Source organism: Typopeltis vanoorti, chromosome 11 (assembly GCF_054136105.1).
Source record: "Typopeltis vanoorti isolate ZY-2024b chromosome 11, IOZ_Tvanoo_1.0, whole genome shotgun sequence".
Taxonomy (NCBI): Eukaryota; Metazoa; Arthropoda; class Arachnida; order Uropygi; family Thelyphonidae; genus Typopeltis; species Typopeltis vanoorti.
Window position 1 is genome coordinate 72,330,423 of NC_143559.1, and position 23,519 is coordinate 72,353,941.

The following is a 23,519-nucleotide window of genomic DNA, read 5'->3' on the forward strand; positions in this document are numbered from 1 at the left end:
GAAGAAGGGTCCAACCTTTTAAATGAAGAGAAGTGTGTGTTAATACATGTAACTTACGGAAAAATATAATTAATTATAAATATGTCAAATTTATCCCGAACACCCTGTATGTTGACTGGTCTTGGAGAAGTGCGTGCATTTTGCTTTCATATTTTGTTGTATCCATCACCACAGTTGCATTTCCTTTTTCTGATTTGGTTATAGCAATGTGGTTATTATTGTGTAACTCTTTTAGAGCCATGATTTCTTTATGTGGGATATTATTTTTGGGAGGCTTAGAATGGATTAGGATGTTGGCCAAGTCTAACCGAATATTGGCTATTGCTGGAGGCAGGTCATATATATATCCTGCATTCGACGGAAGCCATTATTTTGGCTTTTGGAACTTCTTTAGGAGTAACTGCAAAATTGTGTCCCTGACTTAACTCACTCGTGCCTTCTTTGGTTAAGGTTACCAATGATAAGTTCACGACGACACCATCTTGGTGTAATTGCGGCCACTGCATAGCAATGCATTGTTGGAGGATTTCAAATTTCTTCTGATGCCAGTTTTTAACTTTGACAAATTCTTTGTTGGCTGTATAGTCGGAGATGAAATCCAGGATATCTCATAGCTCCGGGTTCAAAATGTTTTACCCACCTAAAATGTATTTTAGAAAACCACAATTTGAAAAGTTCAAACTTAATAGTGAGTTTTGATATTACCCCACTATTCACGAACATATACCATTAACTGAAACCCTTAATTTACTAAATTCACAATTTCCCCCTGATATATTTCAGCTATTTAAAATTCACAGTACAGGCAGGTTATTTTACATGGAAAGTGAAAATATACAAACAATTAGATGGGACAGCTATGGGAACCCCCCCTCCCCCTTAGCCAACTTCTACATAGAACATCTGGAAAAGCTAGTGTTAAATTCTGAATGAAAGAAAATTTAATACATAAATTTTTCATTCAGATTTAACAAGCAACAACACTCCTGGAGCTAATATTTGTATATCAGAAAATATGAGACTGATTGTAAACTATCAACAACGTTTGTAATTTAAGTAATATTCTCTATACAATATGTTATAGTTATTCATTGTAAAGTTTCTAGAAGTTAAAACTATGTGAACTTTGTATAAATATTTGTGTCATGGAGAGAATAAGATGATCAGATTAAGAAGTGAAGGTCTGAAGCAAAACACGTGTCAGAGAGAGGAATTGCGAGAATGTTTCCAGCGAAGCCCAATAGGGGAGACAGCGGTACTAGGTGCAAGGGAGAAATGAGGTGCCGTGAGCAAAGGAGAAAGAATGTGACATAGGAAGGTAAACATCACACCAGTGATATATAGAGCATGGCGGTGCCAGCTCGAGGCTTTTTCCCCTTCATTCGACTGGTCATCAAGTTCGGGAGATCCCTTGAAAGTCGTAGAGCACGCAGAGATGTCTCTAGGTAGCCCATCGGTCAAGCAGTACTTCAGCAAGCCCTGATCCTGATCCTGCAGAAAGCCCAACGCAGATCGACAAGTCATGCCGAGCCACTTGAACCGATAGCGGCAAGCCAGAGTTATTTACTTTGAAGGAGACGAGTTGTGTCCGAGCCCACCGGTCGATTCCTTTGGATGTCATCTAAAGGAATCGACCGGTGGATAGTCAGTGAGACGGAGGCACTACCGAAATGTGTAGAGAAGGCCAAGTAATTCCACAGTCCCTGGTAAAGTAAACTTTTGTTCTGTTATGTAATTGTGCTAAAAGGGATTATCATTATTCGCACAAAGAACTTATTCATGTTATTCATGTTCCGTTGATGAAAGGACTCTAGGGCTTATGCAAAGTGAGAAAGGGGAACCTCATGTTCTAGGAAAAAGGGATCGTGTATGAATATGTTTTTATCATAAGGTGCTCTCAATATGTTTTTACAATAACCTTTAGGAATGTTGATTACTGAGTGAATGTTTAGCCAATAATAGAAGCTCTAATCTAGCTTCATGTTGAAGATGTTAAGAGAGAGGTTGCATCATTTAATTAAGCTTATTCTCAAGATAGTTGTGATTCTATGCCAGTATTTGATTGCACCTGTAAATATCCTGATTTGATAATTAAATGTCTTTCTTTTATGTTAATCTAATGACTTGCCTGAATTTATTCCTATTGCACCGTTCATAAAAATAGAACCAAGGCGGGAGGTAAAACATAAAGGTGGCTATGCCTGCAATAGAAATTTAGTTGTTTTGTGAATTAAGTATTCAACGAAATGATATAGGAGTTATATGATACTGTACTATTCTGAGTGTGAATTCCCCGATTTTGAGTTAATCTCTAGTCTAGGATTTAGGGTGGGGCAGCATAATATAAAATTTCTCTAAATTCGAAAAGGAATTAACTCCAGGAACTAAACAAAGGAATTGGCACTACCCAAGGATAGTGCCAATCCCTTTGTCTTCCTTATTTTGGTCACTATTGTTAAACTAAATGGCAGCCTAGAATTGAAGCAGCGACTGCAAGCGAATACAAAAAGTTAATTATAAACAAAAAGAAAATATATAAATTACGAATAACAAAATATTACACTAGCTATCAATACAGCCGCTCTCAACCCTAGTCTCTGGCTACGCTATGTTGATGATGTTTGCTATTTGGCCACATGAGGCCAGACACATTGAATACATTTTTAGTGTATCTATATAGTCAGCACCCAAAAATCCACTTTGCACTGTAACTAGAAGCCAATGACTGTCTGCCCTTATATATGCATGCTACTGCCCTTATATATGCCAAATATATGCATGCTACAATTGCATATATTAGTCCCACTGCTACACCGGATTGCGGTTGTCTCGCGACTGTAACAAACTTTGTTTGTGTGCTCTGAAGATGCTGGATAGAATACCAGCGAAATATTAGCAATTAATCAATAAATAGTTATTTTCTTATCAATCTGTGTTTGCTTCTATACTGTTAAAATCCATTCAACATATGCGACGAACACATAAACCTTTCAGCACGGTAGAATAAGATTGCAAATTTACTGATTTTCAATTATTGTTAATTTGGTAAAATTTTTAATGAATACATTAAAAGAAGTATTTTTTATAAATTTCATCAGAAAAAAAAAAAATCAGTTGACGCCTTTTTATTCCCATATATACAAGGAGTAGGCGAGGTCGTTTTTAGACCTATCTAACTTATGGAGACTTGAGTGGGCAGTTCAATCTCCACTGGTACCCAATCAGAGATAGCTGGCACAAGGCTATCACTAATTAAGCGGCACGCAGTGAGAAATGAGGGCTCAACAAGTTCCGCCATCTCGTGGTCCTTAACCCTAACACTCGTATTTAATGTCTGAAATAATGTGGGTTCTACATTCGATTTTCTTGAGTTTACGGAACGAAAAACCTGAGTTTCTGCGAGAAAAAAGGCTTAGAAAAATTTCCTCTAGTCACCGACTAGACTCGAAGCGAAGTCTTCCTTCGTGCGGCCAAGTGCTGTGGTGTGCAAATGCCACATCCACTGAGCTACACAGGCTCTTTTTATAAATTTTACATTTTCAAAAAAAATTAAGAAAATTTTATAAATTTTACATTTTCAAAAAATTATTAGTAGTATTATCATACAGGCACCTCGACGGAGCCTGAAGATTCATCATGGGAGACCCAATCTGTCATGCCTCTTTGAATCCATTAACAGACTAAGACCTCACAGCTGGCTCTGAATCCATTCCACTCATTCACAACTCACCATGCAAAAAATCTAGTCCTAACACCCCTACTGTGACCACACTTTGATTCAAGTTCCACGGATGATCCCTTGTTCTGGTCCCTCTAGCCAAGTGCTGAAATTCCCCCTGCATCTATCCTTCAAGCAACTTAAATGTTTCTATCATATCTCCTCTTTTTCTCCTATCAACCATCTTCTGCAGTCCACACACCTTCAATCTATCCTCATAGGAAACATTCCACAGGTGACTCACCATCTTGGTCACTTGCCTCTGAATCCTCTCTACTGCTTCCTCATCCCCAAGAAACCTAGGGGACCAGACTTGAGCACAGTAATCCAGATGTGGGCACATCAAGGACTTATAAAGAGTAATTACAACTTCCTTATTTCTACTTGTTAATGTGTTCTTCACTAGCCAAGTAATGTTATGGGCTAATATAGCAACCTTAGCAATATGTCCTCTAAACTTTAACTCTCTGTCTCCCACCACCCCATAAATCTCTAGCTTCATCTATTTCCTGGAGTACAGTGCCATCAATGTGATACACAGCTTGTAATCTATTTATTCTAAAATGCATAACTTCACATTTCTCGACATTAAACTGACACCCATTAACTTTTTCCCATACTGTGACAGCCTATTTAAATCTTCCTACACTCTCCACATTGTTTTGGTTGACTATTACTCTACCTAATTTTGCATCATCAGCAAACAACTGAATATTTCCTTTCAGGTTATTTCCTATATTATTTATGTACAAATTAAAGAGCAATGGTCCCAGCACTGAACCTTGTGGCACACTACTAGTTACTTGTTTTTGTCTCGATTCTGCCCCTCCATATACCACTGTTTGATATCTGTCCAGCAGCCAACCTCTTCTCCATCCCCATTTGTTCTAATTTGTGTAACAGTGTTCCATGTGGTATTCTGTCAAATGCCTTTGCAAAGTTTTATGTAACCATTTCCTTTATCCAACTCCGCTGTTACTTTATTATAAAAGTTAGTAAATTTCTAAGGATGAATGAACCTTCACAAAGCCATGTTGACCCTCATGCAGTATCATATTTTTTCTTTATTCATTCTTGAATTCTCTTTTTGACCATTTTATACAACAAATACTGATTGGTCTATAATTTGTTTCTGTGGTCTTAGAACCTCTTTATGCAAAGGAATAATTTTGCCCTCTTTCCACTCCCTTGGAACTTTACCAGAGCTGGGACAAATTAAACAGCTTAGTCAAAGGCCTTTGCCAGTTCCTTTGCATATTTTTGCAAAACCTAGCTGATATCCCATCTAATCCCACAACTGTATTTACATTTGAGATTCTGCAGTATCCTAAGAACCTCCAATTCATCCACATCTGTTCCCACATTTGTGTCTGTCACATGAATTAAAGCAGTAACCTCACTAGGACAATATATGCTTACAAAGTGGTCACTCAGTAAATCAACTATTTTATATGCTTCTGTCTCATTGTGACCATCATCACTTATTAAGGTTAATCTTCCATAGTTATTCTTTCTCTTACTTGCCACATAATGAAAGAACTCTCTGGGATACTGATTGATCTGTAATTTGCTACTGTAATCTTAGAACCCCTTATAATTCCCTTACATTCTGTGCTCTTTCCTCTCCCTTGGAACTCTACCAGAGCTGAGACTTAAAGAGCCTAGTCAGAGGACTTGCCAGTTTCCTTGCACATTCAAATCAATAAATATTAATAATTTTATTTATGTCTTTAGCTCAGTGGATTTGGCATTTGCACACCAGAGTGCTTGACCGCACGAAGGAATACTTCTTGGTTTCAAATCTAGTCAGCGATTAGAAGAAATTTTTCTAAGCCTTTTTTTGACTGGCTCCTGAGTTAGTCTATCTCTGGCACGGGAAAGCGGGTTTTTTGTCCCGTAAACTCAAGAAAATCGACCGTGGAACCAACATTATTTCGGACATTAAATACGAGTGTTAGGGTTAGGGACCACGAGATGGCGGCACTTGTTGAGCCGTCTCTCTTCACTGTGTGTGTGTGTTGCATTAGTGATAGCTTTGGGCCAGCTATATCTGATTGGGTACCAGTGGAGATTGAACTGCCCACTCAGTCTCCAAAAGTTAGATAGGGCTAAACGGCCTCACCTACTCCCTATGTACGGGAATAAAAAGCCATTAGCTGATTTTTTTTTCTTTATATTAACAATATAAAGACATCGAAAATATATTCTAAAGAAAAATATAATTAATATAAATAACCATCAAACATCTAAAATTAACATTTTCATCAGGTGGCCTACTGTAGTTTTGAGTTAAGAAACTGCTGCTGCAAGCTAAATGTTTAAATTTGCATAGTAATCTGCTGGTTACATTTCATCCCATCATGCTCCAGCTATTATGCAAATTTAGAAATATTAAGAAATGTTCATAAAAAATGAAACCACATTTTTAAAATAAAAAATTCTAATTTTTAAAAGTAGAATTAAAAATGACTAGACTCAATATATAAACAAATTTTTATTTCAAAATATATACAGGAACTTTAATGAAAATACCAGCACATGTAACCTAATTTTTTTTTAAAATCAAACATTCTTTTTATTAACATGATAATGTTAATAAAAAGAATTAACATTCTTTTTATTAACATTATGTAGAAAACAAGTTATAGAGGCTGTGTCCTGAAAATGTGACCTAATTTTTGTACAGAATTAATTCAGCAGTGGAAAAAAACTCTCTTGGATCTGATATTTATTGGTCATTAAGCAATTAAAAGCCATTTTTAAATATTTGATTATTTTTTTTCTTTTAAATATGAGGGTGTGCTGAAAAGTTGTGAAAATCACTCTGAATTAATTGAGGTAAAACCATGTAACTTACACATTATTCTACATATTCTCCATGAAGGGTTATATGCTTGTTACAATGCTGCTCATTATTTACCTCTGAGGAAAAAAGTCTTTTCCTTTTGTCACCGAAATTGATCTCTAAAGACATCTATAGACATCGAAATGGATGGTGTTTCTGTCCAACCATTAAGTTGTGGATTTGATGAGTGACTGCAGGCATTGATGTTTCTGAATGTCTTCACATAATTGTACAAAATAAGTTTCCCTATTTAAGAACAGAGAGAAAAAAGTTCAAATGCCAGTAACTCACTGTAACATATTAATTGTGGTGGGGGGGGGGGGAAGAACTTTAGAGAATAAGCAATTGTTACATTACACTCCTCCCCTTTATGTGTATATTTGTCTACTCAAACTTTAGTTTCATTCTAAAAAAAATCATAAATATTGAAATTCACTTGACATTTTACATATAAATGTGCTATGACATGTAAATTACTAAAAAAAAATTATGGAACTAATTTCAGATTTCGTTTGATCGCTGTTGATCATGGTTTGTTTTCCTTCATTGATCACAACCTCAATAGATGGCCACTCATACTTGTCACAAATCCAAAGCATGCGCTCTATACAATGCCTACACTGGAACCTTTATTACGCATGAAAAAGTCAACACATATACGGTAACTTAAGTTTTCTTTAATTTTAATAATTTTAATTCACTTATTTTTATATACATATGTTTAAGTGTATGAAAAATATCAAATTGTCTTCATAAAGTTGAATTATTCAATAGATAAATATCAGTGATACTGAGATATTAGTTACTTCATTATTTTGCTGCAGAGTAATGATAACTTGAATAACGTTGTCACTTTTTTAAAGCAGTTTTTCCACTCATAAAAGGTTGTAGGATATCTATTACATGCTATGATTATAGATTAGGTAGCTATTAGGAAAGAAAGATTACTCAACTATTTGAAAAAATTAATGCTAATCATGGAAACATAATAAGTATAACTATTTGAATTTCATTACTTCATTGATCTTGCAAACATGTATAACATACCAAGGATTCATTAAACCATCATTCAGTTTGTTACTATGTGTTGTGCCTATTTCCATTAAACTGCCCACTGGATAATTCATAGGAAATGTGAACAGTTTTCTCCTTGGCCCTTCATAATCTTCATGCCTAAAGTCCTAGGAAGAGCACTCTTTGAGGGCTCCAGGATGCCTTGGTGGTCCTAAAATTAATACCACCCAAGTTTCCCCCATCTTGGAGTTTCATACATCTATATTTAGGCTAAAGGTTTTAAGAGCAGCTAATTACAAGGTCATATTGGTATATGCTACAATGATTCATAGCAACCCCCCCACCTCCCCCTTTTGATTTTGTGAGTTAGTGGTCATGTTCTAGAAATTGTCAATAGTTGCGGACTGTAGTTGTGGCGTGATGCTTTTTTATGTTCTTCCAGATGTTATTAGATCTTTCAGTTCATCTGCAATAAACTAGCTTGCAGGTAAGCAAAGTGTGTATGCATCTCAAGCTGAGAGGTGAAGGAGAGTTCATTTTCATGATGCCAGATAAGGATATTAGCTTGATATGGAGTTAAAAACTTCATAAATTGCATTTCGTTAAAGTTTTCCTTTTTCAAATACCAGCACATTTGGAAGAAGGATGGGACCTTGTGCACTTTAGTTGAAAAAGATCTGAGTTGAATTCTCAGTGTGACGGTATGGTTTTTTCAGTGGAAGGTGTGTTAGTGAGAGGTAGCAGATTTCCACTCCTGGAAACTTAGGTTTTTCATCCCACATAAGTAAATCAAACAGAGAATATACACACAATTTGCAGACAGAAAATATTAATGGACAGTAGGTAGCATTATAAGTTGGCAGATAGTTGCACTATGTGATAAAGCAGTATTTATGTTGGAGGTTTAATGGATTTTTTACAACACTCAAAAAGAATTAAAATAGAATTTAATACTTTCTATATTTCGTCCTAGTCACTAGGACATCTACGGGAATTACAAAGACAAAGGTTGGGTTTAGTATTGTAAGTTTTTGTGTGCATGTTACATTAATTGTCTTTGTAATCCCCGTAGATGTCCTAGTGACTAGGACGAAATATAGGAAGTATTAAATTCTATTTTAATTCTTTTTGAGTGTTGTAAAAAAAAAAAAAAAATCCATTAAACCTCCAACATAATGTCTTCACAGCACTTAAGCCTCTACACAAGAATGATAAAGCAGTAAGTAGTATGAACAGTGGGTTATATGGAGTAGAGTCCTTCCACAGTGAGTCCTTGAACTTCTTGGAGGTGTCAATAACATGTTTGCTGCCATGCTCCTCTGACATAGTTTGTTCCCGCACACCAAGCGCTTTTGCGTCTTCAAGGTCACTACAAGTAATCTCGTAGCCAGCTTATCAGACAGAATTTTGTTTCATACGGCAACTATGAGTAATCTCATATCACCTGCATATTCAAGTTCACTACGAGTAATCTCGTAGCCGACTTATCAGATAGAATTTTGTTTCATAAGCCAACTACGAGTAATCTCCTATCACCTTCACCTATATATTTCTTGTGCTGATGACTGTGTTTATTGCGTCTAGTCTCTAAAAATCTTCAGTTTTGCATGACCAGTAAAAGAAACTTACTGATAAAGAATTAGAAGCTTACGCTAATATGAGTGATGATGAATTTAATGAATTCATCATCGCAAATGGAAGAATAAGAGGGGAGTTCTTTCCATTTCAAATATGCACAAATTTGAAATGGTTGAAACGAAAAATCGGAATGGTAAAATTCAATTAAAACCAAATATTATTAGTGACTATAATTTGGTATGTCAGGCATCGATCTTTCTGATCAAATGCTTTCTTATTATCCTGCCTTACGAAAGACAATTAGATGGCCAAAGAAATTGGCAATATGCATTTTTGATATATACATTCAAAATGCGAATAAATTTTATAATATAATTACTGGAAATGCAATATCTGCGTTAAAATTTAGAGATCGATTTATCTCAGTTTTTGTTGGAATGGATGAGCTTACAGCATCACAGGATTCAGGATCTTCGTTATTTGGAAATTTTACCACCTACAGAAAAAAAGAATCGTCTGACAAAGCCATGCCGAGTATGTACACGAAACAAACAAAGCCGCGAAACACGTTATTATTGTCCTGTTTGCCAGAGAAAACCACCATTATGCATGGAAATTGTTTTAAAGTGTATCATTTGTAATTTGAATAAATTTATTTTTATTTTATTGATTTCATTTTATTATTTTTATTGATTTTATTAGTTTTAATTTGATTTACAAATTACGGGTTAACTCGTACTTGGCATAGGAGGTTGGTAATCGACATAAGAGTATATTCGTAGTTGGCTTCTGAGGCACAATATAATATACTATATTTTAGCTGAAATTATTTCCCTCGTACCAAGCCCCCCAGATGTGCTCTCTACTTTATTCACAGATGAAGGGTCAGAATTAAGGTACTTATACTAAGGGTTAACTCGTGCTTGGTATAGGAGGTCGGTAATCGACATATGAGTATATTCGTAGTTGGCTTGTGAGGCTCGTATACCAATTACGAGTATACTCATAGTTGGCAGCGAACGTGTTAATAATAATAATATTTGTCTACTCTCTCTCCTGTCCATTCTCAGTACATGTCCATTTCCATCTGTTTATTTTATTTTATTTATTTATTTTGCTAGTGATACTTTTGCTCATTCCATTTATATAATTCATTTGCTATGTTGAAGCTGAAGCATTTTTAATATTTTATGGAACCACTTTGTTTGAAAGCTATTTAATTTAGCTTCTTGTTATTCAGTCAGTTACCATGTCTGATCCATATAATAATAATATGGCCTTAATAGTGCTATTGAAAAATCTTTATTTTGGTTTTATTATAATATTTGGATGATTTCCATATTTATTCAGTTTTCTGAAATCAGTATTAGCTTTTGCCATTCTTTGTATTATATCCCTGTTAGTTTCAGAAAGATAGTTTAATGTTAAATCAAATATAAGTAATGGTCGTACATTATTTTTGCTGTGATAATACACTTATATGTGGACCACATCATTAAAGAAAGTAGATTATTAGATTATTCAGATGTTGGCTATATAGGAAGAGTTTTTAGGAGAATTAAACAGTTTTGTTAAAATTTATTATAAAAATCTGCAGTGAAGAATGACTGTACGAAAACAGTCAAGAACATTTCAACTGCCTTCTCAGTGTATGTGAATGTGTAACTGAAATGTTGTTTAGGTACACTTTTAAGTGAAGATAGCAAACTAAATACAGAAAAAGATAACATAATGAAGGATATTATGTATCCATTCTTGTTATTGAGGTGATTACTTGGGTGGTTGCCAGCAGTGCAAGGACCCCTGTGAAAAAAGGGTATATGTGGAACTACAAGGGGGGGGGGTGTTTATAAAGAGCTCAGGAGACAGCTTGCAGGTGTAGCATGCTGGAAAAGAGATCAATGCAGCTTGGGGGATTTTCAAAAACTATTTAGTAGATGCAATGCCTAAATGTATACCATGGGTGAGAAGGTTAAATAAGATAGGTGTGAGATGGATGAATAAAGAGATTAAGCATGCGATACAGAGAAAAAGGGCATTGTGGAGGCAGCATAAGAGAAGTGGAAGTAACCAATTTCTTGAGGTCTACAAAGACCAGGCAAGGAGGGTGACTTGGTTGGTGAGAGTAGCTAAAGAGAGGTATGAACAGCAGTTAGCTAATGAAGCCAAAAAGAATCCTAGGGAGTTCTTTCGATATGTAGCCAGCAAAAGAAAGAATGATTATGGAAGGATGATATTGATTGGAGGAAATGGTATAAAGACAGCTGTTGCAGAATGTGTGGTGGAGATATTTAATGAGCAGTTCTTAAAGATCTTTCAATCTTGTGAATGTGACTTCATGGAGAGATTGAGAGCAGTTGATGATGGGGAGGAGAGACTGACTGTAAGTGAGCAAGAGGTGTTTGAGGAGTTGAGTAAACTAGATATAAATAAGGCTGTGGGACTTCATAATATATCACCGCGTATTCTGAAGGAATGTGCCAGAGAGTTGACACCTGCCTCGACATATTTTTTTAATATGAGTCTTGCACTTGGTCAAGTTCCTAAAGAGTGGAAGGAGGGCAAGATTGTGCCACTTCATAAAGGAGGTGATCAAACTCAAGCATCAAACTATAGCCTATCTCTGTGTCAGGTGTTGTGGTTAAGTTGTTGGAGAAGCTTGTGAGAACTAGGATCCAGAGTTGGGTTGACAACAGTAGTATAATCTTTGATGGACAGCATGGATTTACTAAAGAGAGGTCATGTTTTAGTAATCTACTTACTTATTACAATAAAGTGACTGCTTCCTTGGACAGAGGAGAAGGATACACAGTAATATACTTGGATTTCACAAAGGCTTTTGATAGAGTACCTCATGATAAGTTGACAGTCAAACTAGAGCAGATGGGGTTGGATATTAGATTAGTGCATTGGATTGGAGACTGGCTATCTGATAGGTATCAACAAGTTGTGTATGGGGGCGGGGGGGGGGTGCGATATCCAGGAAAAGGAAAGTCACTAGTGGAGTGCCTCAGAGATCTGTTTTAGGGCCATTACTATTTAACTTGTATATTAATGATATTGGCAAAGATTTGGATGGAGATATTCAGTTGTTTGCAGATGATGCAAAGTTGGAACGAACCATAAAGAATAGTGAAGATGTTGTGGCCTTGCAAGAAGACTTGAATAAATTGAGTGATTGGGCAAGCAAATGGGGATGTGAATTCAATGTTGCAAAATGTAAGGTTTTAAAATTTGGAAAACAAAGATGGGATGCAGAATTTATGCTTGGTGAGAATATATTGTTGGAAGTAGAGGAAATAAGAGATCTGGGGGTGATAGTGGATAAGGATCTAAAATTTAGGGGACACATCGCCAAAATTGTGAAGACAACACAAAGACTTCTGGGAATGATGCGGAAGACACTGACGTGTAGAAGTAGGGAGATTCTTGTTCCATTGTATAAGGCTTTGATTAGGCCACACATGGACTATTGTGCCCAGATTTGGTCACCTGGGTTTCAGAAGGATGAAGAGATGTTGGAAAGAGTCCAAAGGTGACTGACTAAGGTAGTTTCTGACCTCTGGAATGTTGAGTATGAGGAAAGATTGAGAAGATGTAATTTGCAGAGTCTGGTGGAGAGAAGGAAGAGGGGGAGATATGATAGAGACCTACAAGTTGGTAAGGGTTGTTATAAGATCAATGGTGGAGAAGTTCTACAGAGAATAGTGGGAGATCAGGGGAGAACCAGAGGTCATCCCTGGAAACTTTATAAAGAGGGTGTGAGTAGGGGAGTGAGAGGCAGGTTTTTTTCGTGCAGAGTTGTGAATGCCTTGCCTGAGAGTGTGGTGTCTGCAAGGAGTTTGAGTGTGTTTAAGACACGGTATCATGAGATGTGTGTGTGTGTGATAAAAGCACCTCCCAGATGAGTCTTTGACTCCATGAGGTCTTGTTTAATAATAATAATAATATACACTTGTGTATACATCTGCCTATAACAGATGTATACATGGGTAAGTTTTATACATCTTTATTTACCTGAGTATACATCTTCCTATAACAGATGTATACTCGGTAAGTTTTGAAAGTTACCTGAGAGAGAGAGAGAGTTTATGATAATATGGCCTTCAGCATTGCAAGTTACTTTAGTTTGCATTATGTAAGACATGGAGTCTTCTATGAGTCCATATTTCATCTTTTAGACTTCACTTGTGTGACAGCTGTTTTGAACTGATTCTTGCCCTTTTAAGGTTTCTTTCTGGTATCTGATGAGAACTATGCCCATCAGAATCATAAGCTCTCTGTTAAATTTTAAAACTTAATGCTGTAAATTTTTCAGAGGAAATCACGATTGTTCTAAAATCTGTGCAGTAGGAAAGAAAAAAGCTATTTATGTGATGAAGTAGACCTTTTGTAATCACTAGGCTTAAAAGTTAAATTTAATAGGGTTTTAATTGAAGAATGTTAATAAACATGCCTGTGTAAGTCTTGTAGGTAAAGTTGGTGAAAACTTGACAAAAGACTTGATTAGAACCGAGATGGTATACAAATAAAAGTGCGCTCAGTTGTTGCTATCTTGTGTTGATCACTTTTGTTGATTTTGATATTATTCTGGAGTTATTGTATCTGCTAATTAACTAAAGTAGGAATTTGACTGAATAGTTACTGCCACTGATATGGCCATACATTTTCTCATCTTCAGAAAAAGTACTAGTAATTATGGTGGCATCAGTATGAACTCAGTGGCTGCAGTTTCAGGAAGAGATGTAAAATAAAAATTTAAGGACGTAATGAAAGGCTTAGGTGTTAGTGCTGCATGGTGCAAAGAACACTAGAACAAAATATATTATTTATCAATTTGCTAATATTGCATTTCTCTGGATTTTAAGTCTCTTTAATGGGAATACAGTTTGACCTATATAATATGACACCAAAATGGTTGCCACACTAAAATATAGCTCTTAATGAAATGATAAAGGAACACATTTATTTATGCAAAGTAAAAATTTTATAGGAATTAGAGGAAAATTCCTCACTTCATTTTAAGTGGCAGGTGATGGCAGTTTCTGTCCCTTTTTAACCTACAAGTGCAAGGGAATGTAATGGTAATCTTTCACAAAGCAAATGGGTAAAAATGGATCATTATTAAAAAGTGAAAATACATAATATTCAATTAGCCTTTTTTTTAGTGGCCAGCCTGGATGACCAGTTCAACACTCTCTGGTATGATTCCACCATAGACATGGTTGTGAATATCTTTAGGTGGCAAATGAATTTCATTACCTAATGTGAGATGACTACCCCTTGCTTACTGGAGGTCTGAAATGGCTTCAAGTTCATTTTCTCTTTAAGTAAATCCCACCCAAGAAAGGTCGTAAAAACGTATAGTATACTAGCATTGTGGATGGGCTAAGGGTCAGATAATCTAGAAACTCTGCTCTAGGGACTAAACATACCACTTTTCAAGTCAGTTCAGGTCTTCATTGAGAGCATCTCAGTAGTGAGCTAACAATAGAAAATGAAAATTGCCTGCCACCTAAAGATAGTTACAAACATCCAATCAACCATGGAATTTAACCTACCTGCAACCTGTTAGATAGTAAAATAAGGTATCCACTTTTCCTGCTAAACTTGTATGGTCTCTAGAACAGGATTTCCATATTGTCTAACCACAGTACTAATGTACTGTTTGGTTTATGATTTTTGTGAGTGACAATCACATAAAACCCTACATTAAGCTCAAATACAAAGGCAGAACTTAAATAGCCAGTCAAAATCGCAGGATATTTGAAGGTTAGCTGACAGGTCAGATATGATACTCATTGTGTTTTTTTAAATTAATTATTTCAAAAATCAAGATATAAGAGGAAGAATTCATCATAACATATTACCAGAATCACATTTAACTTAAATGTCTTTATTTGTAAAACTTTCAACTACGTTGTGTTGGTAATAATGAGGTGATTATTTTTTTTCTTAAGGACTGTAAAGATTAGAAAAAGTCCTCTTCTCATCTATTTTCCCTCAACCATCTTTTTGGGTAAGATATATAGATGACATTTTTACTATTTGGCCTCGCAACAAAAACTCTTCACCTTCTTTTTTAAACAGTATTAATTTCTGGCATCATCGTATAAAGTTTACTATGGAAATATTCCATATTTCCAGTCACCTTCAAATATTCTTACAACTACAGTATACAGGAAACCAATGTTCACAGGTCGTAATATTCTTAAAGAATCAGCCCATCATCCATGTCAAAAAAACAGGAATTATAAAATGCCTCATCAGTAGAACTAATTGTTCTACTTTTGATTATCTCCAGAAAGAACTTTCTACTATCCAACAACACATGAAACTCAATGGCTTTTCTAAAAAAAGTACTCAACATCTTCTCAATTCTTATAATCCTCCACAAAACAAAGTTTTAATACGTCGAGTGCCTATTCCTTATATCTCCAGTATTTCAGAACCTATCGCAAGAATTTTAAAGAAATATGATTTAACAAATACGTATTCACCTATTAACAAATTGTCTTCTCATTTTCCTTCTCCTAAAGACAAATGCTCAACTTTATCTCTTCCTGGAGTTTATCAAATTCCTTGCAACTGTGATCTCTCCTATTTTGGACAGACTGGACGTTCTCTTGAAAAAAGAATCCAAGACCATCGATCCTCCATTCTCTACAACAAACCTGAAAAGGCTGGATTGGCTCAACACGGGATTGAAACTGACCACAGCATCTTTTGGTCCAGGTCTCGCCTCTTACATAGATCCCGTTATAGGTTCAAACGTTTGTTCAAGGAAAGCATGGAGGTCTTGCTCCATCGTCCCAACCTGAATCGTGATGACTGTATATCTATATCAAAAATCTGGGAAAGTCTAATCAAGATTACTCATTAATTTTTTTTTTTTTTCAATCATGTCTCTACTTCAAAATATTCTGTTTTATACTTAGTGATATAACATCACACGGCATGTTCTATTTTTAACGATCTATTGTTAGTATTCTAGCTTGTATTTTTTTTTTAAACTGTTCTTGTAATACCATTGAGGATGGTCTGCTATTTCCAGACCGAAATATTTGATTAATTAAATATCTTTCTTGTGTTTACATGCATATATCGTTCAGTGTCTTATGTCACAAGTATCCTTAAAACAGCAGATCTTTCTATTAGTAGTTTTAGTTCCAGAATAGCATTAATGGTTCCCATTCCTCTTCTGAAGCCTTTCTGTTGTTCACTCAATTCACCAATTAAAGCTCTTTCAATTTGTTTGTTAACAGCGATTAAAATAATTTTAGATGCATCTGATATTAGGCTCACAGTTCTGTAATCCTCGCAATTTTGTGCATTATTTGTCTTTGGAATTGGTGTGCAGATAGATGTTGTAAAAACTTCAGGTAATTCTATTGTTTTATAGATGTCCTGAATGGATTTCTAAATAGTTGTTGTTATTGCCAGTCAAAGCTTTCAGCAGCTCAGCCAGGATATTATCACAGCCAGGGGATTTATTATTAGGAAGATTCTTAATTACATGTTCTATCTCCTTTCTTGTTGGTAGAGTGGTATCTGTTGTTATGTTTAACGACAAAACTTGAAAAAAAATGTCTCGACACGAAATTCCGAAATTAGCATGTCATATAATTTCTTACCTTTTAGTGGGAATAGCGCAACTTACTAAAATTTCAGGTCGTTTCAGGTTTGGGAATTAATCCATTTCAAAAATCGGACTCCTTCTCTTCCAACGGCCGGTTCTTTAACATGGTAGCTTATGGGAGACCACAGTGGACGTACTAATGCATGAGCGGGTACTACGTCTTCGTTCACTACTTGAAGAGATGTCACCGGAAGGGGGATGAAACGGAAGTAACATCAGGTTGACGTCACTGTGACACTTGGCTCTCTCTCCATCTGCGAGTAGGATAGTGGGCGTGGTCTTCGTATGTCTCTGGTTTTATGATATGGTTGCTTGCGTGAATATGTGGTCGACCACACGCGGCTTGTTTACTGAGGCTCCCTATCTTGCTTTGTATGGTGTTTGACTCCTTTGGAAAATTGCAAGACACATTGCATGGTTAGGTTAGGTTAGTTCTTAAGTTCTTCACTAATAGGTTTTATATGTGGTGACATCCAGCAAAAATGCTTCTGATTTGTGTTATAGCTGTTTTCTTTATATCCTACGTACGTTCAGTTCCTCTGGTAAAGGAATATCCATTTCAAAATCGGCAGGCGCCATTATTCCAGGAGCGTAAAGCTAGTCTTCTGTAAATATCGGTGCGTCAGTGTGACGTCTGCCTAATGTAACATCCGCTTCATCCCCCTCACTTCCCCTTGCGGACAAGGACTAGGCACCTGTAACGCATCACGACGTGCACAGTGCTCTCCCATAGACTTCAATGTTAAAAAACAGACCGTTGAGTCCCTTCTAAAAATGGATTAATTCAAAAACTAAGGATTATCCGTATTTCCAGTTGGTTGCGCTGTGACATTCCACAGGTAAGGGATTGTGTGGCATGCAATTTTGAAATTTTCCAAACGAGACATTTCACAGTAAGTCATACCAGATGGAGCACTTATTAAATCTCTATGATGATGATAATGGTAACATGATAGCTGATTCACGACACCTTAAGTTAAACAGGTTGTTTGAGGAGGCTGGCGAGCTTGTAGGAGATGCCACTTACAAACGGAATTGCAATAGTTTTATATATTGTTGTTTGAGGAGGCTCACCAGCCTGCTCAAACAACACAAAATAAGAGTAACATTTAAACCAATAGAATCTATTTGTGAACTACTAAGATCTCCAAAAGACAGCCACCCTTTCTATAAATATGCTGGAGTTTATAATATTCCATGCTCGTGTGGCTCTAGTTACATCAGACAGACTTCGAGAAGCCTTGAAATCAGGTAAAAAGAGCATATTGGCTATGCCAAAAAACAACGGACAGGACATTTCTGGCCTATCCTCTCATTTCTACACAACTAACCATGTCATCGAGTGGGACAAAAGTTGTTCCCCTTACTTAGAGGAAGATTACCATTCAAGAATTTTCAAAGAAGCAGCCACAGTAGCCTGTTCTACTGTCAACCTTAACAGGAATCAAGGCTTAATACTCCCAGAGATATGGAAAACCCTAATCAAATCTTTAAAAACGAAAGAAATGAACTTTAATACAAACTATAGAAAGTTCCTCAGCAACAGCTAGCTAATCTTGTACATGCGATACGTGTTTCACGCACGTTCAATACTATTTTATTTGTAATTATTCGAGTCAGTTTTTTACAATTATTCGTATCAGTTTTATAGTTACACATAATTGTGAGATTGTTTCAGCCTATATGTAAGTGCCCTGAAGATGCCAACAGTTAAAGTTTGGCGAAACTAGTTGGTTAAGTTAATAAAATTGATCAACACTTAATCTGTAAACCAAAAATATTATTACTAATTCTCAGGATCAAGAAAATAAACCTTCATTAATCTAGATCATGTTGCTCAAACTTCCATATCAAAGTTGTAATTGAAAGGGATAGTATTGGTGAGCCCATGGCCTTCTTTTTGTAGGTAAAAATTATTTTGCCACACAAAGTAACTGGAACATAGTACATGGGCAAACAAAGAAAGAGAGCCGTAATATCAAGCAGAAATTTCTTCTGTGATAGAAGAATTGTCACTGATTTTTGACATTTGTGAAAACGTTTAGACAGATCGTTAAAAAGATCTTTTTAAAACTACTATAGCATTACCCTTGTCAGACTTCATTATTAACTTATTTACCTTATCATGACTTGATGGCTGCTAGTTCTGTTTTTGGTGAGATTGCTACATACAGCTTTCACATTATTCAAAACAGCTTTCTAAATAAATTTTAACAGCTATATTGCATGGAAGAAATTTAATACCTCTTTCAATGTGATATATAACATCTAGTTTATTAACAGTTTTAGGTGCTACTGCAAAGTTTATGGCTTTATTAACACCCCAACCAACAATGATTTCTATAGACATCCAGCTAAATCTGGATACGATTCTATAACACCTATTGAATAACATACATAAGAAGACAATTTAGTCTCACTATTTCATCCACCTCAGCTGGTAGGGAGGTTAAGTAACTCTTAATGATTTGTAAGTCACCAAATAACAGAACTCTAACTTTAATGTGGTAATTTTAAATTTTTCAGAAATGACAACTTATACTAGAATATTAATTAAAATCTTTTTTTATTATTATTATTATTACGGGTATCTCCATGGAGTCAGTAGACTCATCGCGGGAGACCCAAACTAGCAAAACAATATCTGTCATATCTCTTCTTGAATTCATTTACAGACGAAGAGCTCACAACTAAGTCAGGCAATGAATTCCACTCATTCACCACCCTCCAGGCAAAAAACCTTGTTCTGACACCTTTGTTAACCACACTCTTCTTTAATTTTCAGAGATGACCTCTTGTTCTTCCATCACTGTCACACAGCTGAAACATTTCCCCTGCATCAATCCTATAAAAACCTTTTAGTAATTTGAATGTTTCTATCATATCCCCTCTTCTTCGCCTATCAACCAATCTCTGCAATCCACAAGCTCTCAATCTATCAATGTAGGGAGCATTTTTTATATCACTCACCAACTTGGTCACTCTTCTCTGAACCCTCTCCACAGCCTCCTCATCTCCAAGGAATCCAGGTGACCAGACCTGAGCACAGTAATCCAAATGTGGAAGTATCAATGCTTTATAAAGGGGAGTAATAACCTCTTTATCTCTGGATGTCAGTGTGTTCCTCAACAACCAAGTAATCCTATGTGCAATCTTGGACACCTTAGCAATGTGTCCTCTGAACTTCATCTCCCTATCTACCAATACCCCTAAGTCCCTAGCCTCATCAATCTCTTGGAGTACCTTTCCATCGATATAGTACACAGCTGATAATCTTTTAATCCCAAAATGCATGACTTTACACTTTTCCACATTGAACTGACATCCATTTTCTTTTGCCCATTTTACCAGCTTATTTAAATCCTCCTGCAAACTTTCAACATCAGCTTGATTTTTTATTGCACTACACAACTTTGCATCATCAGCAAACAACTGAATATCTCCCTTTAAGCCGTTTCCTATATCATTTATATACAAATTAAACAACATTGGCCCAAGCACAGAGCCCTGAGGCACACTACTGGTCACCTGCCTCATTCTGGACTCGGCTCCTCCATACACCACCTTATGGTATCTCTCCCTGAGCCATTCTCCTATCCATATCACCAATTTAATATCCATTCCCATCTGCTCCAATTTGCGTAACAGTGTTCTATGGGATATCCTGTCAAAAGCCTTAGCAAAATCCAGAAGTACCACTGTGTAGCCAGTTCCTTTGTCCAACTCGGATGTTATTCTATTATGAATAGTTAATAGATTGCTAAGGCAGGATCTACCTTTAACAAAACCATGTTGGCCTCTATAGAGTATCATATCCTGATCCACCCATTCTTGAATTTTGTCTTTAACCAACTTTTCCAATACTTTTACCACTACTCCTGAGATGGTGATTGGTCTGTAATTCAGTACCGCAGTTTTAGAGCCACCCTTATGCAAAGGAACCACTTTGCCTAACTTCCACTCCCTAGGGACCATACCAGAGTTCAAACTTAAATTAAATATCCAGGTAAGAGGGGTTGACAATTCATTTGCACATTCACGCAACACCCGAGCTGATATTCCAAGCCTACCGCAGTGTTTGCATTTAAGTTTTGCAATATATTTAATACCTCTGATTCTTTAGCTTCAATTCTCACATTAGGTATTGCTATAGGTATAGAGATATCCTCACTTGGGGGATAGACTTTTGAAAAGTGATCACTCAGTAACTCGACTATTACATCTGATTTTGTCACCTCAATACCATCAGCACCCACTAAGGTTATCCTTCCGAAGTCATTCTTCCTCTTACTTGCCACATAGCGGAAGAACTCTTTGGGATTACCCTTGATCTCTTTGGCTAAGGTCTTCTCATAATCTGATTTAGCTTTTCTTACTATGCTGGTAACCTTCCTAGCTTGAGCCTTGTACTGCTCATGGGTGTCCTGATCGCCTTTCTCCTTGTAAATTCTCCATAACATTTTCTTTTTTTGCAGTTCAAGCTTGATACTACTGCTCATCCATCTAATGCCTGCCTTGTTTGACCTCCTGACCATGGGGACACAATCTGATATTGCTTTCCTCAGATACCCGCTGATTTTATCCCAAGCACTGCTAACATCTTTCCCTTGCAATATGTTCTGCCATGGGATGGCTGCAAGCTCACTCCGAAGCTTGTTATAATTGCCTAACCTGTAGTTCCGTACATACCCCCTCTTAATAGAAAAATCCACAGATTTTGCAACCTCCCAAGTCAATACCACATGATCGCTTTCACCAACTGGAAGTAACGAGGACACCTTACTTATGCATATAACCTCTGAACCAATAACCAGGTCCAACACTCTCACACCACGTGTCCCTTCAGTTACATGCTGTTTCAAGTAATTATCTCGTAGAAGATGTATGAACTCGATTTCCTTTTTGTTACGTGATATTTCCTCCTTCCAATTGATATCACCATAATTAAAATCCCCCATAATAATCACTAAGCCTTCACTCATTGCACTAAGTTGCTGATGCATGAATTCAATATCTCCCCCCGTACTCCCTGGCCTATAGCAGCATCCAACTGTATATTTGGTTGCGTTGGTCACTATTTCGCACCAGACTGCCTCAAATGAACTCTCATTCACATGTCTATCATCATGATATACTACTTTCTTTGGCTGCAACACATCAGATATCATCAACAGTACTCCTCCTCCTGTTCTATCTTCTCTATCCTCCCTGAAAATACTGTACCCATCACATTCAATTCCAGTGACCACATCTTCTGCTGACAGCCAAGTTTCACTAATGCCTACAACTTTTGGTGAGATTTCACTGACTAATGCCAAAAATTCTTCTCTCTTATTTCGAATGCTTCTAGCATTGGTATACAAAAATTGCAGATTCCCTCTAGATCTTGTACCGGCTTTAGAACTGATATATAAGTCACTAACTACCATAGTCCTATGCCGATTTTTATCCCCTCTCTTATGCAATTTATTCTGCCTATAAGGATCAATAAATACACAATCAGTGCTAAAGTTTCTCTCTTTTACACTCAACCTTTTCAATATTAGTTTCCCTGCCCAATAACTTCAACCTGTTCAGAAAACAATAACTTCTTCAATCGCTTATGTCCTTCCATGTTAAGATGTAGTCCATCTCTAGCATACAACTGCCTTTTTCCTTCAAACACACTCCAAACATCAACAAACTCCAGACCTCTTTTTCTGCACATTCTTGCAATCATATCATTCATTATCATTGCTCGTCTACTTAACTCGTAATTGTCAAAACGAGGCAGCACACACACTATTCTCCCATTGACACTTTTCCTCTTCACAATATCTAATAATGTTCTTAAATCTTTTCCTACCCGATTTATACTACCTCTCAGGTCATTCGTACCCACCATAACTATCATCTTGTCTGCTTCATGCCCTCTCTTTATTGCTAAAGCCACTCTTTCTATTGTCCCATCAGCCAAGCACTCCTCATGCATACCACTCTCCATACCCTTAATCATAGAATCACCATATATTTTACCACTCTTAACTTCATTCAAGTCCACACTCATGGACTCATTCTCTACACTATTCAGCATGACTCTCCCAGTTTCATTACTCAACTCTCTATTACTTACCCCCCACTCTCACTACATCTCATTTCTTCTAGGCCACTTGTGGTTTTATTATGTTGACTCCCAATCACTCCCATACTATTTATTACTGAATCATTCACCAAAGACTCACCCATATGTAATCCTGTTCTAGTTACTTCAGCTGAAGTAATCTCTATAGTCCTAATTTCTCTGTTTAACACATTAAACTCAGCTTTAACTTCCAGTATCTCCTTACCGATCACTTCCACTTCCTCATGAAGAAGATGAAGGTCATTTTTCATTTTCATAAACTCCTGCCGAAGTTCTTCCGCTACGGTCCCGATGTCAGCTTCCATTCCTAAACGCTTCAGCCTATCCCGACACTTCTCACATACGTCGACATTTTCGTTCTTCTCATTTTGCCAGACCGACCACAGATCCTTCACATTTTTCGGTGCATACATGTAGCAGTTTCCGCAACGCATCCATTGTGAAAAATCTAACGCTGAGCAAGCCTTTCGTGTAGTAGTAGAAGTCCTGCGCGCCGCTGATGTACGTTTCTTGTTGGACGCCATCTTTACACGTTGATATAGTGAAACAAACGGCAGTGAAAACACAATATATACAACACAGTTCTAAACAATAATACCACTGA

At 36.6% G+C, this 23,519-nt stretch overlaps 1 protein-coding gene across 1 annotated transcript in view; it reads left to right on the forward strand.

The window, feature by feature from the left end:
• Window positions 1–23,519, forward strand: part of LOC150101724 (transmembrane protein 62-like) — a 365,932-nt gene that overhangs the window by 188,918 nt on the left and 153,495 nt on the right. Inside the window, exon 10 of the mRNA XM_090399895.1 lies at window positions 7,069–7,224. Coding sequence (XP_090256021.1) covers window positions 7,069–7,224 — 156 coding nt within the window. The remainder of the gene's footprint in view (window positions 1–7,068; window positions 7,225–23,519) is intronic.